The sequence below is a fragment of the Saccostrea echinata genome, unplaced genomic scaffold (assembly GCF_033153115.1).
Source record: "Saccostrea echinata isolate AGI-Se365-2 ecotype Australia unplaced genomic scaffold, CSIRO_AGI_Sech_v1 ptg000001l, whole genome shotgun sequence".
NCBI classification, from domain to species: domain Eukaryota; kingdom Metazoa; phylum Mollusca; class Bivalvia; order Ostreida; family Ostreidae; genus Saccostrea; species Saccostrea echinata.
Genome location: NW_026889750.1, coordinates 48708352 through 48722791, shown reverse-complemented (window position 1 = coordinate 48722791; position 14440 = coordinate 48708352). Strand labels below are relative to the sequence as shown.

At 37.2% G+C, this 14440-nt stretch overlaps 1 protein-coding gene across 1 annotated transcript; it reads left to right on the top strand.

The window, feature by feature from the left end:
• The first annotated feature begins 1553 nt into the window (after positions 1 to 1553).
• LOC133193524 (eukaryotic initiation factor 4A-I-like) lies at positions 1554 to 11719 on the top strand. Its single transcript, XM_061329492.1, has 10 exons — positions 1554 to 1668; positions 6590 to 6671; positions 6871 to 7003; positions 8314 to 8453; positions 8672 to 8837; positions 8945 to 9054; positions 9943 to 10086; positions 10251 to 10388; positions 10604 to 10773; positions 10943 to 11719. The coding sequence occupies exons 1-10, from the start codon at positions 1640 to 1642 to the stop codon at positions 11085 to 11087; spliced, it is 1257 nt and encodes a 418-aa protein (XP_061185476.1). The 5' UTR covers positions 1554 to 1639; the 3' UTR covers positions 11088 to 11719.
• The last annotated feature ends 2721 nt before the right edge of the window (positions 11720 to 14440 follow it).

Here is a 14440-nt window from a genome sequence, read left to right as displayed (position 1 = left end):
ATAACTAATCAAGGTATAGTCACATACCAAAGATCAGCTCAATATCTGAAAGCGTTTAGAAGAAAATTGCGGAAAACCCCTAAAAATTGAAAAGGCCGTAATTCCGTCAAAAATCAATGAAGCGGAACGAAATGCAAATTTGATCTGTAACTCATCAAGATACACTCACATACCAAAAATCAGCTCAATATCTGCAAGCGTTTAGGAAAAAAGTGCGGAAAACCAAGTGGGACAGACTGACAGAGGGACAGACAGACAGACGGACGGACGGACAGACTCAGAGGAAACCTATAGTCCCCTCCGGTTTCACCGGTATTGAACTAATAAGACTTGTTCAAGCATTAACTTCCGTAACATTACCATAAAATCAATGGTATATTGAAATTGTTGTAAAAGGTAACGATACTGACCAGATTTGTGGACAATCCTTTTTTTAAATTTCACTGATATGTCCTTTAGAGAATTATGATGTTCATTTTGCAGAAAACCAAGTGGGACAGACTGACAGACAGACAGAGGGACAGACAGACAGACGGACGGACGGACAGACTTAGAGGAAACCTATAGTCCCCTCCGGTTTCACCGGTAGGGGACTAATAAAGGAGTGCATTTAGTGCCCATCGGAATTCCAACATGCAGTTGTTGCAAGACTTTGTCTCCGAAAACTACACAGATGGTGGAAATAAGTAACTCCAGCGTCCTTTAAATATCTACTTCAGAGTGCTTGTGTGCAAGTGGTTTTTAACGAAGTACGGTAATTTTAATTTGCTAATGACCAGTCACAAGATGTGAAAATTCATTTTTATTGAAGAAACAGTTGTCTATAATATCAAAATTAAAGCATAGTTTTTAATTTATCTAAAAGAAATGTGTATAAAGTGAAGAAAAATCGTTCGTTCTGATGTTATATTGACTTTTGAAAAATTTGATTTTGACACCCCGGAAAGAGGTAAAACTAGAAGTCAAGCTGTAGATCGAGTTCCACTTGGTCTTTCAACGTTTTTGTTGTTGTTTTTTTGTTTTGTTTTTTTTTTTGTGCGAAAGTTTAGCGAGCTTATGGGAGGGCGGTTTTTCCAAAGACATTGTAAGGATACTATGTGCGCCCTTAATTTACTTGAAGTTTTTAGGTGAGAAGATTGCGGATCCAACACCGGGAAAGACTCCCGTTGAATCAGTCATCTACCATGAGGGTTTTGTTTTCATTGTAGATACGAATAAGGTTATGACTGAACAATGCATCATTATTATTTCTGGCATAAGTAAGGTAAAGGGTGATATTTTTTTTAAAGATTTAATTTACAATAGGAAATTATTGACTTCGCGCCCTTTTCCATTTTTGATCGGGATCTGAGTAAGAGAATAGATCACTCCCACGTGGATGACGTCAAGGATGGAAAAGAAAGGAAATTGCGTTTTATTCAAATCAATGCGCCAATCAGAAAATATAGTTCTTTAAATGTTATACAGTTATCAAATGTTTAAACAGTTGTAAGATACAAGTCATACAATGAAACTTAAAATTTTAAAATCCGTTTTCAAAAATGATTTCATGTTTTTATATACTTAACAAAAAAATCTATTTAGTTTTATAAATCGCGGAAGGTTATTCGGTCCTTTATTCGCGGTACTTAGCGAGAACATGTCCTATAACTCCGAAGATGGTGATAGGTAAGAAATTAACAGAATGATATGGTGTGAGATTTGTATGAAACTTTATGAACTGAAACTCCTACATACTAACTAATAAATGTGTAAATTCTATGTCCACATATGAACAGGTTTGTGAGAAAAATGATTTCGATATTCGGTTGCGAATCTACCACAGTGTCATGGCGGACACCGGTTCGCACGTGTGCACTCCATATGGAGATGGTTGAAGTTAAAAAAGGGGGTTGCCGTCAATCTGATGTATTTATTCTATCTTCTAATGAAGGATTGTATCGTATATATTGTTAGATTTTGACTTTTCGTTTTCCTTTGGCCTACTAACATGTAACAGCGGAACATGACCATCTTTCAAGTCATTCAGTGATCACGTGGTTTATATACTTCATTTCCTTACCACAGTTACCGTCTTAACATTTAAAGTTAATTTTTGTCAAGTTTCTTAACTATGAAACAGAGAATCAATATTTTACAGAATACGAATCGTTGTTCGCCCATAAACGTTTTAATATAGTGACTTTTGAAAAAGAGATACAGCGCTCTACCTTTTCAATTTTTCTCCATATCTTGTACAAATAATAAATTGATTGCCCGCTGATCTGGGTCCAGTGTATTTTTGGGCTAGTACATTGTACAGGTTGGGCACAGTTCCTTTTTCGGGGAAGTATTACTATAAAACGGGATTATTCCTCTTTTCAGTAATTAAAAACATTACTGTATACGGGAATTTTCACTCGTTTACCCTCTATTCTCGTTTTTGCTTTGAATAAAAGATTAAGTGCAAGAATATTTTCACATTCTCTAAATACTTATAGTCTATTAAGTGTACGTATGCTCAAAACTACACTATTTATCGCTGCAAAATGCTGAAAAAGAGTGATGAAATATTTCTACGATATTAATTTCTTACGGAAGCTTATCCGTGTTAAAATTGTGAGATTGAATACGTTCAGCACTTGATAACTCGTTCATGAAATTATTCGTTATAATTTAATTTTATATCATTTCTTTCAAAGACATCGTAAAAATAATTTTTTTATACCACTGCTTCTTTTACAGATAAAAATAATTATTTGAAATAATAAATTTTAAAACATAGTCTTTCAAAAATGGTTTTAGCATGAATGTCCTTATAAGATTCCATACTTTTCGTATCATTTATCAACAGGGAAAATTAAAGTAAAAGTCGTGGATTACTGCTGCAGTGAGTTTAAATTCCTATGCATGTTCAAAAGATGTCACCTCCACGAAACCAAGATATGAAATTTTCCGTTTTTGAACAAATAATAATATAACTTAGAAGGGAAATATTCACATCCGTTTGAAGAATACTCATGATGTACGATAAAATCTCATCTTACTCCCGTCTGCAGCACTAAAGGACCGATTTTTTTTGTCAGCGAGGTTGGTTTATTAAAGTTTAAACACATCACGTCGTATTTTCAATGCACCTTTTATTTAATAAACGGATTTAGGGCATTATTTTAAAAATATGACGGAAATTCCCATATACAGTAATGTTTTTTATTACTGAAAAGAGGAATAATCCCATTTTAGGCCAAAAAAATTAATAGTCTTGTTTCCTGCTACCCGACCTACCCTATTTTTTTGCACCCGACCCTAAAGTTTTTTAGCTCACCTGAGCCGAAGGCTCAAGTGAGCTTTTCTGATCACATTTTGTCCGTCGTCCGTCCGTCCGTCTGTCCGTCTGTCTGTCTGTCCGTCCGTCTGTAAACTTTTCACATTTTTGACTTCTTCTCAAGAACCACTGGGCGAATTTCGACCAAACTTGGTACAAAGCATCCTTGGGTGAAGGGGAATTTAAATTGTTAAATTGAAGGGCCAAGTCCCCTCACAAGGGGAGATAATCAAGAGAAGACAAAAATAGGGTGGGGTCATTAAAAAATCTTCTTCTCAAGAACCACAGGGCCAGTAAAGCCGAAACTTATATGGAAGCATCCTGGGGTAGTGTAGATTCTGAATTGTTAAAATCATGACCCCCGGGGATAGGGCGGGGCCACAATAGGAAATACAAGTTTTACATTGAAATATATAGGAAAAATCTTTAAAAATCTTCTTCTCAAGAACCACTGAGCCAGAAAAGCTGAAACTTATGTGGAAGCATCCTTGGGTAGTGTAGATTCTAAATTGTTAAAATCATGACCCCCGGGGGTAGGGCGGGGCCACAGTAGGGAATCCAAGTTTTACATTGAAATATATAGGAATAATCTTTAAAAATCTTCTTCTCAAGAACCACTGAGCCAGAAAAGCTGAAACTTATGTGGAAGCATCCTGGGGTAGTGTGGATTCTAAATTGTTAAAATCATGACCCCCGGGGGTAGGGCGGGGCCACAATAGGGAATCCAAGTTTTACATTGAAATATATAGGAAAAATCTTTAAAAATCTTCTTCTCAAGAACCACTGAGCCAGAAAAGCTGAAACTTATGTTGAAGCATCCTGGGGTAGTGTAGATTCTAAATTGTTAAAATCATGACCCCCGGGGGTAGGGCGAGGCCACAATAGGGAATCCAAGTTTTACATTGAAATATAAAGGAAAAATCTTTAAAAATCTTCTTCTCAAGAACCACTTAGCCAAAAAAAGTGAAACTTATGTGGAAGCATCCTGGGGTAGTGTAGATTCTAAATTGTTAAAATCATGACCCCCAGGGGTAGGGCGGGGCCACAATAGGGAATTCAAGTTTTACATTGAAATATATAGGAAAAATCTTTAAAAATCTTCTTCTCAAGAACCACTGAGCCAGAAAAACTGAAACTTATGTGGAAGCATCCTAGGGTAATGTAGATTCTAAATTGTTAAAATCATGACCCCCGGGGGTAGGGCGAGGCCACAATAGGGAATCCAAGTTTTACATTGAAATATATAGGAGAAATCTTTAAAAATCTTCTTCTCAAGAAACACTGGGCCAGAAAAGCTGAAACTTATGTGGAAGCATCCTGGGGTAGTGTAGATTCTAAATTGTTAAAATCATGACCCCCGGGGGTAGGGCGGGGCCACAATAGGGAATCCAAGTTTTACATTGAAATATATAGGAAAAATCTTTAAAAGTCTTCTTCTCAAGAACCACTGAGCCAGAAAAGCTGAAACTTATGTGGAAGCATCCTGGGGTAGTATAGATTCTAAATTGTTAAAATCATGACCCCCGGGGGTAGGGCGAGGCCACAATAGGGAATCCAAGTTTTACATTGAAATATATAGGAAAAATCTTTAAAAATCTTCTTCTCAAGAACCACTGAGCCAGAAAAGCTGAAACTTATGTGGAAGCATCCTAGGGTAGTGTAGATTCTAAATTGTTAAAATCATGACCCCCGGGGGTAGGGCGAGGCCACAATAGGGAATCCAAGTTTTACATTGAAATATATAGGAAAAATCTTTAAAAATCTTCTTCTCAAGAACCACTGAGCCAGAAAAGCTGAAACTTATGTGGAAGCATCCTGGGGTAATGTTGATTCTAAATTGTTAAAATCATGACCCCCGGGGGTAGGGCGGGGCCACAATAGGGAATACAAGTTTTACATTGAAATATAAAGGAAAAATCTTTAAAAATCTTCTTTTCAAGAACCACTTAGCCAGAAAAGCTGAAACTTATGTGGAAGCATCCTCAAGTAGTATACACTCTAAATTGTTCAAATCATGACCCCGGGGATGGGGGGGGGGGGGGGGGCACAATAGGGAATCCCAAGTTTTACATTGAAATATATAGGAAAAATCTTTAAAAATCTTCTCAAGAACCACTGAACCAGGAAAACTGAAACTTATGTGGAAGCATCCTGGGGTAGTGTAGATTCTAAATTGTTCAAATCATGGCCCCTGGGGGTAGGGCGGGGCCACAATAAGTATTACAAGGGGGGAAGTCTGGTAATGAACAGCATGGCCAAAGTTACTCAGGTGAGCGATGTGGCCCATGGGCCTCTTGTTTTAAGTTTTGGAAGAAAAAAAATCGAGAATTAATTTCCGGAATTTCATCGTTCTGTCACCGTAATTAGTTTTCGTGTTAGCACAAAACAAGCATTTCATGAAATTCTTGTTTTAAATATGGACTTTCATAAAATACCACTTGAGTTGTGCATAAAAAGACATGAAATTCAATTTTAAAAGACAATATTGACCTGTGACATGTTTAATTTTATCTTGTATTAGTTCATATCCAAAAAATGTTGTCAGAAAAAAAATTAAAATATAAATATAAAATAAAATAATTTTCCTACCTACCGACCCTATTTTTTTTCAGGCTGGTAGCAGGAAACAAGACTATTATTTTTTTTTGGCCTTATAGTAATACTTCCCCGAAAAAGGAACTGTGCCCAACATGTTGTAGAGTGCACGTGCCCTTTGGATCATTGTTTATTTGTTGTTTTTTTTTGTTTTGTTTTGTTTTTGTTTTTTTTTTTTTTGCATAACAAAATTCACACACAGTTGGGCTAGTTAACTTGATAGGGTTGTATGTTGTCATTTCTTGTTTTCTCAAGTTGTACTATTAAGTATCACAATATAAACAAAATATTACTATTATTACTGTGGTTTGGGGTCAGTCTTTCAAAAATCTTCAGGCCCAGTGGGACAGTGAAATTACTGAGTTGACCAGTAAAAATTTAAGGTGATAGCGCAAGTGACCAGTTAAAAAAAATTATTTATAGCCCTGACTTCACCAATATAATATTGATACAGAATTTGCAGTCAATAATATTTCTACCCTTCTTGGGTAATGTTTCAGATTTTTTATGCTGAACAAATAATCCAAAACTTGCAACAAACTGGTATGGAATTCAACTCCATCAGAAGAAAAAGTTCAATATCACCTAGAAATATTGTGAATTTTCAGTAACTGAAACAAGGGTAATGTTATAACTAAAGAGAAAGAAATGTTATTTAATTTGTGATTACTACCACGTTTTATTTTGAAGGTCTCGGAATGAGAGACCACAAAGTGGAGACAGAGGTGATGGAAAGGAGGAATATATCCCAGAAGCCGGTGGCCTCATAGAGGTACAAAACTGTTATTTCTTACTATTATAGTATTGTAATGTTACTACCGGTAACAAAAAGATAATACCATTGGTGTATATGCCAGAAGAGGAAATTTTGATGGAAAAAAATATGGGGAAAAAGTAATTTCAAAGAGTAAGTGGTAGACGTTTAGCTTTATAGTTCAGTAGAAAAAATGAGATGTTTCCCTTTTATTCAGAGCAACTGGGATGAAGTGGTTGACAACTTTGATGATATGAATCTCCGTGAGGAGCTGTTAAGAGGAATCTATGCCTATGGATTTGAGAAACCCTCGGCTATTCAACAGAGAGCCATTATTCCTTGTATTAAAGGTAAGTTTAGTGTTGGTGTGAACTTACCTTCCCAAAAGCACCACACTCCTCTACAATGGGCGTGATGGCCGTCAAGTGGAAGGAGAAGAATTTGTTCTAAGTGGGTGAGGTCTTCTTCAACATGAAGAAAATCTCAATCTAGAGCAGCACATTTAAAGTTTTAAAATTGTTATATTTCGAGGACTAAACTGTAGAATTATAAAATACATGTTAGGAGAGTGAAGGAACAACCTTGCCATTCTAAACCTTAAATATTTAGAAGAGCAAACTTTAACCTTTCTTGTTAATTGACCAGAAGTGTGCATTGACAAAGTCTCTAGTGTGATGTTTATGCATTTGCAGGGCTCGGTACTAACATATTTTGTCACTAGTCCAGCCAGACTGACATGGTATAATAATACCTGCCCGCTCTGCGGATGCCTTATAATGATCTGTTTGTCTTTCTGTCCATATCCAATTTATTTATCCATAGCATATTTTCTCCCCTTGGTCCAGTTGGGCTCAAACTTCACCCAAAGAGTGCCTTTGCATAGAGGGTGTGCAAATGAACTTGAAACATCAAAGTAGAAAAATGCTTTATGTTTATCCTTGTCTAGAGCATGTTTTCTACTCCCCTTTGCACAGTTGGCTCTTTCTTCACCCATAGAGTGCTGGAAGAGAATGTGCAATGACCTTGAATCAACTTTTTAGATCAAAGTTCAGGGCCAGAGTATCTCTTTGCAAAAAATCTTTATGCAGAGCATATATTCTACTCCCCTTGGTCCAGTTGGGCTCGCACCTTACCCACAGAGTGCCCATGTAGAGGATATGCAGTAGCCTTGAACTATTTTTCTAGATTTGCATAAAATCCTTGTCTGATGCATATTTTCTCTCCCCTTGACCCAGTTGGGCACAAACTTCACCCATAGAGTGCCTGTTGGTGGAAGGTATAAGGTGTCCTTGAGCTAAGTTTCTATGTTTGTGGTCAAGTTAATAGCAAACCCCTGTGGGTAGAGGGTTTGCAGTAATAATGAACCCAATTTAGTTGATCAAAGGTCAAGATTTAAAACAAAAATCTCCTTCTCTGATTCTTCATTTAAACAGTTTAATGGATAAATTTTCAATAAAGATTATGAAGAAAGGTTTAGATCTCTCACTTTCTTTCTCTGTCTCTCTGAGTAGACAGATCGGTGCTATCATTATTTATGTTTTCAATCATTTGTGATGTTCTTCTTGAACACTATGACAATGCCCTGTTCTTCCTTGGGCATGACGGTTGTGTAAGACTTAATGGATCAGAGTCCACAAAACTGTTCATTTGTCTAACACAGGAAGAGACGTGATCGCTCAGGCCCAGTCTGGAACTGGTAAAACTGCCACATTCTCCATAGCTATTCTACAGCAACTCAATGTAGAGGAGAAAGACTGTCAAGCCCTGGTTCTGGCCCCCACCAGAGAGCTGGCACAGCAGGTATAGTCATTTAAACATTAATCTGTCACAACCAGAGAGCTGGCACAGCAAATACAGTACAATACTGTTGCCAAAACAAATTTTGAGCTGTCTCGAAAGACCTTCATATTTTATGTTACCAAGGAAATGTTTTCTCTTGCAATGTATAGATTATATAGTAGTACATTTATATGCCATATGCTTAAAGTAAAATACTCTGCTCTTTGATGTTCTTGTAGATTCAAAAAGTAGTGATTGCCCTGGGAGATTATATGGGGGCCTCCTGTCATGCCTGTATAGGAGGTACTAATGTCCGGGAGGATATGCATCGCCTACAGGCCGGCGTCAACATTGTCGTTGGGACTCCAGGGCGTGTCTTCGACATGATTAGTAGAAGGGCATTAAGTAAGCTAATAATGAGTAAAGGTTATGTTGTCTGAAATGTCAGGTATAATGCTTGTTCACCTGCACATGATTTGAATGAACCTTTATTAAATATTTTTTGTTTGTAGATCCCAGAAGCATTCAGCTGTTTGTCTTAGATGAGGCTGATGAAATGTTATCCAGAGGTTTCAAAGATCAAATTTACGATGTCTTTAGGTTTATGCCCCAGTCTATTCAGGTCAGAAAGGGAGGGGGATATTGTATAATGTGTAGCTTACATGTAGCTGTGTTTTATGAAAGATTGAATTACTGTAAATGTACTGTAGCATGTACAATATTTGTTGGACATTGATTTTTGAATAAGTTCATGTAGATTTGAATTGGTGCATTAAGGTTCTAATTGATGTGTACCATATATACTCGCCTATAAGTCTGTTGTATTTTTAAAGCTTTAATTGAAGGGATTGACCCACTAAAATACCAGTCTTTTTATAACTCACGTATAAGTCGGATAATGAGTTTTGGATCAAAGTTTAACTCCCAAAAAACCGACTTATAGGCGAGTATATGCGGTATATGGGTAAGTCATTTAGCATTACACTTGAATTAATGGAAGTAACTTTCCACCAAAGGCACTAAAAACGACACACAACCTAATGTAATACATTTACAGTGTCAGGTTTTAGTGGGAGAATGTATTTAATGAGGTTTGAGCAAGATTTTCTTGCTGTGATATTTATAAATATCTAGACTAGTGATGGACAAGTGAGAAATTGGAATCAACACCCAAAACATAAAAAAAAATGAGTCAAAAATGCAAATTTTCATTTTCGGCCAGGGGGGTAGCGCACCTTGGCCCTCCAACCAGGGATCTGCCCTGGACCCAATGGGGGCCTGAGGCGGCCCCCAGACCCTTGCTGAGATTGGATTCTTGCTATTCCAAATATATTTTCTTCTATTGAAAATCTTACTGAAAACACTGTTATAGGTAATATGATTTAGACAAGGAAATTTAAAAGGAACCTCTTTTTAGGTAATAAGATTGTAGATTGTGTTGACAATGGCTCGTTGCTACATGGGTAGGGTAGACTTTCACATGAACTGAAAGTAATCCATTATGTTTTAGGTCATCCTGTTATCAGCCACAATGCCTGCCGAAGTTCTTGATGTTACCAAAAAGTTCATGAGGGATCCTATTCGTATCCTAGTCAAAAAGGAAGAATTAACCCTGGAGGGTATCCGTCAGTTTTACATCCAAGTGGAAAGGGAGGTAAGCCAAATGCTAGAAAACATATTTTGTATGTCTTGTTTTATACACAAATGAATTGGGTGTTAATACCTTTTCATGATAAATATAAATTACTACAAAAAGTTCTTGAAAGTTTATAATTGGTTCTCGGTGAATTATAACTCAGATATTTAAATTGACTTTAGGAGTGGAAACTTGATACTCTCTGTGATCTGTACGAGACCTTGACTATAACTCAGGCTGTCATTTTCTGCAACACCAGGAGAAAGGTGGACTGGCTTACAGATAAAATGCTTAGCCGTGACTTCACTGTGTCAGCTATGGTATGTCCTATTTTAGATAAGATATAAAGTACAGGGGATAAGGAGATGATGAAGAAATAAATCTATTTGACTTTCGTTCTGCTGAAGTCTTGTGTAGAATATGTAATTCTGAAAGCTTACCCCTATAAATGAGAGACTGTAGAATTCAGGGTCTTCTCCCACAAAGTATATAGTAGTTTAATGACATGGAGTTGACATTGCATGTTTTATTGTAGCATGGTGACATGGACCAGAAGGAACGAGACGTGATTATGAGAGAGTTTAGGACTGGCTCCAGTCGCGTTCTGATCACAACCGATCTTCTGGCACGCGGAATCGACGTGCAGCAGGTGTCCTTAGTTATTAACTTTGATCTTCCTGCCAACAGAGAAAATTACATTCACAGGTATAATATTAGCTGTAGTTATAATTTCTGATTCCATGAATTTATTTAGAGAGGATTATATGCGACAAAAATGTGTTTTGATTACAAACAAGTTTTTGGTTTTGAGTTTCCATTGATTTCTCTTTTAATTGTATTGAATAAGTAAAAAATTAATTGATAACTTTTGCAGGATTGGTCGTGGTGGTCGATTTGGAAGAAAAGGCGTTGCCATAAACTTTGTCACTCAAGAGGATGTACGGACATTGCGTGATATTGAACAATTTTACAATACACAGATTGAAGAAATGCCAATGAACGTAGCTGATCTGATCTAAGAGTCTGCCATACTTCGGAAAAATCTTGTCTTATTGCTAGTGGAGAATTTTACAGTGCAATTTCCTTGAAATAAATTTACAAAGTATTTGATGAAATGTGAATTGTCGACAAGAAGATCCGAATTAAGTGGTGACTGAGAGCAAAAACTCTCTAAACGTTTTATTTAATCTGTTGACCTTGTATGAGAAAGTGCTGTAATATTGCTGCTTTTTGTCATTGTTAATTTATATTTCTAGAAATTTAAAGCAGCTCTTGTTTATCTTTCTTCATTGAGAAAGATTTATCAGAATTTTCATACAATATTACTACAAGCTTAATTTTATTTTTTTTTTCATGCAAAGTGCAGTGCTCTGGTGCAGAATTTTGTATAGTACTAATAATTTCTTTGTTTAAACATTATTGTACAGTAATTGGAGCCATCTTCATGTTTCATATTATATCAAGAGAAAGGTTGGCAATGCACTGGACATTCTTGTACCGCCATCTATTGCTGGAGAACATCGGCCCTCCATGTGTGTGGATTAACTGGCTATCACATGAGACAGTAAACCCCCTGACTTTTATCAGGAATGTTTATATTTGTCATGTGAGAGAAAGCAATAGGTGTATTAAAAAATTCTATAATTATAAATGGAACTTGTTTTCTTTAACAATTTGGTATGAAGGTAGCACCAGCTATTAAAAAGTCATAATTTTGACATCTTAAGATTGTAAGTGGACACAATGGAAAATAAATACTGCCTAACTTAAATAGAATACCATGGATTTGTTGCATTGAAGTGGAAGTCCTAACTACTTTTTCTATAACATATTTTAACCCTTGATACTGAGAATTGTTCTTGGCTCCACGAGTTGGTGATGATGAGGTTTGACGGTGATGATGAGGTTTGACTTTGATGATGATGTAATCACTGCATATTTAGTAATATCAAAAACTTACATGTATGTAAATTCTGTTAAGATTTAAATGTCATGAACTAGGTCAGTAGTAATGACAATCTTATTAAAATCAGACTTCTTAGATCCGTACCGTATACACTCTCATACAGAGTGTAAACACGGGGGATCAGAAGTCTGAATTAAAATAGATTGGTAGCACCGACCATTCCCCACTTTTTAGCTCACCTGAGCTGAAAGCTCAAGTTAGCTTTTCTGATCACCTGTGTCCATCTGTAAACTTTCCACATTTTGAACTTCTCGAGAACCACTGGGCCAATTTTAACCAAAGTTGGTACAAAGCATCCTTGGCTGAACGGAGTTTAACTTATTAAAATGAAGGACCAAGCCTTCTTACAAGATTAAATAATAAGGAAAAGACAAAAATAGGGTGGCATCACTAAAAAATCTCAAGAATCACTGGGCCAGAAAAGCTGAAACTTGTGTGGAAGCATACTTGTGTAGTGCAGATTCTAAGCTGTTCAAATCATGACCCCCAGGGGTAGGGTGGGGCCACAATAAGAATCAGTTTTACATCGAAATATATAGGAAAAATCTTTAATTAGCTTCTCAAGAACCACTCGATCAGAAAAGCAGAAACGTGGAAGCATCCTGGAGTAGTGTAGATTCTAAATTCAAATCATGGCCCCCTAGGGTAGGGTGGGGCCGCAATAGGGAATCAAAGTTTTTACATTGAAATTTATAGGAAAAATCTTAAGAACCACTGGACAAGAAAAGCTGAAACTTATGTGGAAGGCTCCGGAGGTATAATGTATATTCTATAATGTTCAAAACATGACCCCCGGGGTTAGGTGGGAATCCCAAGTTTTACATTGAAATATAATGGAAAAATCTTTTAAAATATCAAGAACCACTGGGCCAGAAAAGCTGAAGCTTATGTGGAAGTTACCAGAGGTAGCGTAGATTCTAAATTGTTCAAATCGAGGCCTCTTACCGTCACGGTAGCTCAGTTGGTAGAGCTAGCGCTCGCTCCGTGATTGGAAGGTCGTGTGTTCGAATCACCGCGACTGACCTAAAAAATAGGTAGCAACTGTTCCTTCGCCAAGCGCTCGGCACTTTGAAGTGAAAGTTGCGGGTCCTTCGGAAGAGACCTTAAAAACCGAGGCCCCGTGTCATGGTAGGCGTTGGCACGATAAAGAATCCTCACTGCTCAGTGGCCCTGAGAGCCGAGTAAAGGTCTGAATTTGAAGCCTTTCACCGGTAAAAGGTGACGTCTCTGTATGAGTGAAAAAATTCTCGAACGGGACATAAAACAACATACAATCAATAAAATTAAGGCCTCTGAGTGTAAGGTGGGGTCTAATAGGGAATCTAAACTTTTACATTAAAAAATATTACAAAATCTTTTAATTAAAACAAAAAAGCTGACACTTATATGGAAGTTTCCTGAGGTAGTGTAGTTTCCAAATTGTTCAAACAATGGCCACCGGGGATATGGTGGGACAACAATAAGGAATCAAAGTTTTACATTGAAATATAATTGAACAATCTTTTAAAATCTTCTCAAGAACCACTGGGCCAGAAAAGCTGAAACTTACATGGAAGCTTTCTGATGTAGAGTAGATTCTAAATTTTGCAAATCATGACCCCAAGGGGTAGGGTGGGGCCACAATAAGTATTACAAGGGAAAAAATCTGGTGAAGAACAGCAGGGCCAAAGTTACTCAGGTGAGCGTTGTAGCTCATGGGTCTCTTGTTTTGACGTAGTTATTTTCAAAGTTTGGTCCCCCTCATGTTTCTCTGTATGATTAACCCCCTCCCCCCCCCCCCCCACACACACAAACAATGTACCTTTTCTGTTGCTATCTCTTCGTCCGTCGTCATTCGTTGGTCGTAAACTTTTGAACATTTTTAGCTTCTTTTCTAGAACCAGTGAACCAATTTCAACCAATTTTGGCATATAACATCTATGGGTAACGGGGAACAAAAATTATGAAATTCATGCCCCCCGCCCCCCCCCCCTCCCGGTCCTGAGGAAGGGGGCCAAGACCTTAAAAATTAATGCAATCTTTCAAGATCTTCTGTACTCCTGGACATCAAGCAGTCAAATTGTTGGCATGATTGTAATAAGCATGGTTATGATAGGCATGTCTCTTCCAAAATTGTGAAATATATGGCCCCAGGGCCGGGGTTCTGGTGAAAAGAGGGGGGGGGAGGGAGGCTCTATTGATTATATAGTGAAAATATCTTTGAAAATGTGGTTATAAAGTAAAGAAACTAAGTGTGTAGTTATGATGAGCAAGAGACAGTGCTTCTTAATTCCAGAATTTTAAGTTTCATGGCCCCTGGGTCAGATGTTCTGGTGTAAGGGTGGAGCTCTATTGATAATAAACTGAAAATGCATTAATTCTATTAAATAATCCTGTCTGCTCCTTAATGTTGAGCAGCTAGGCAAA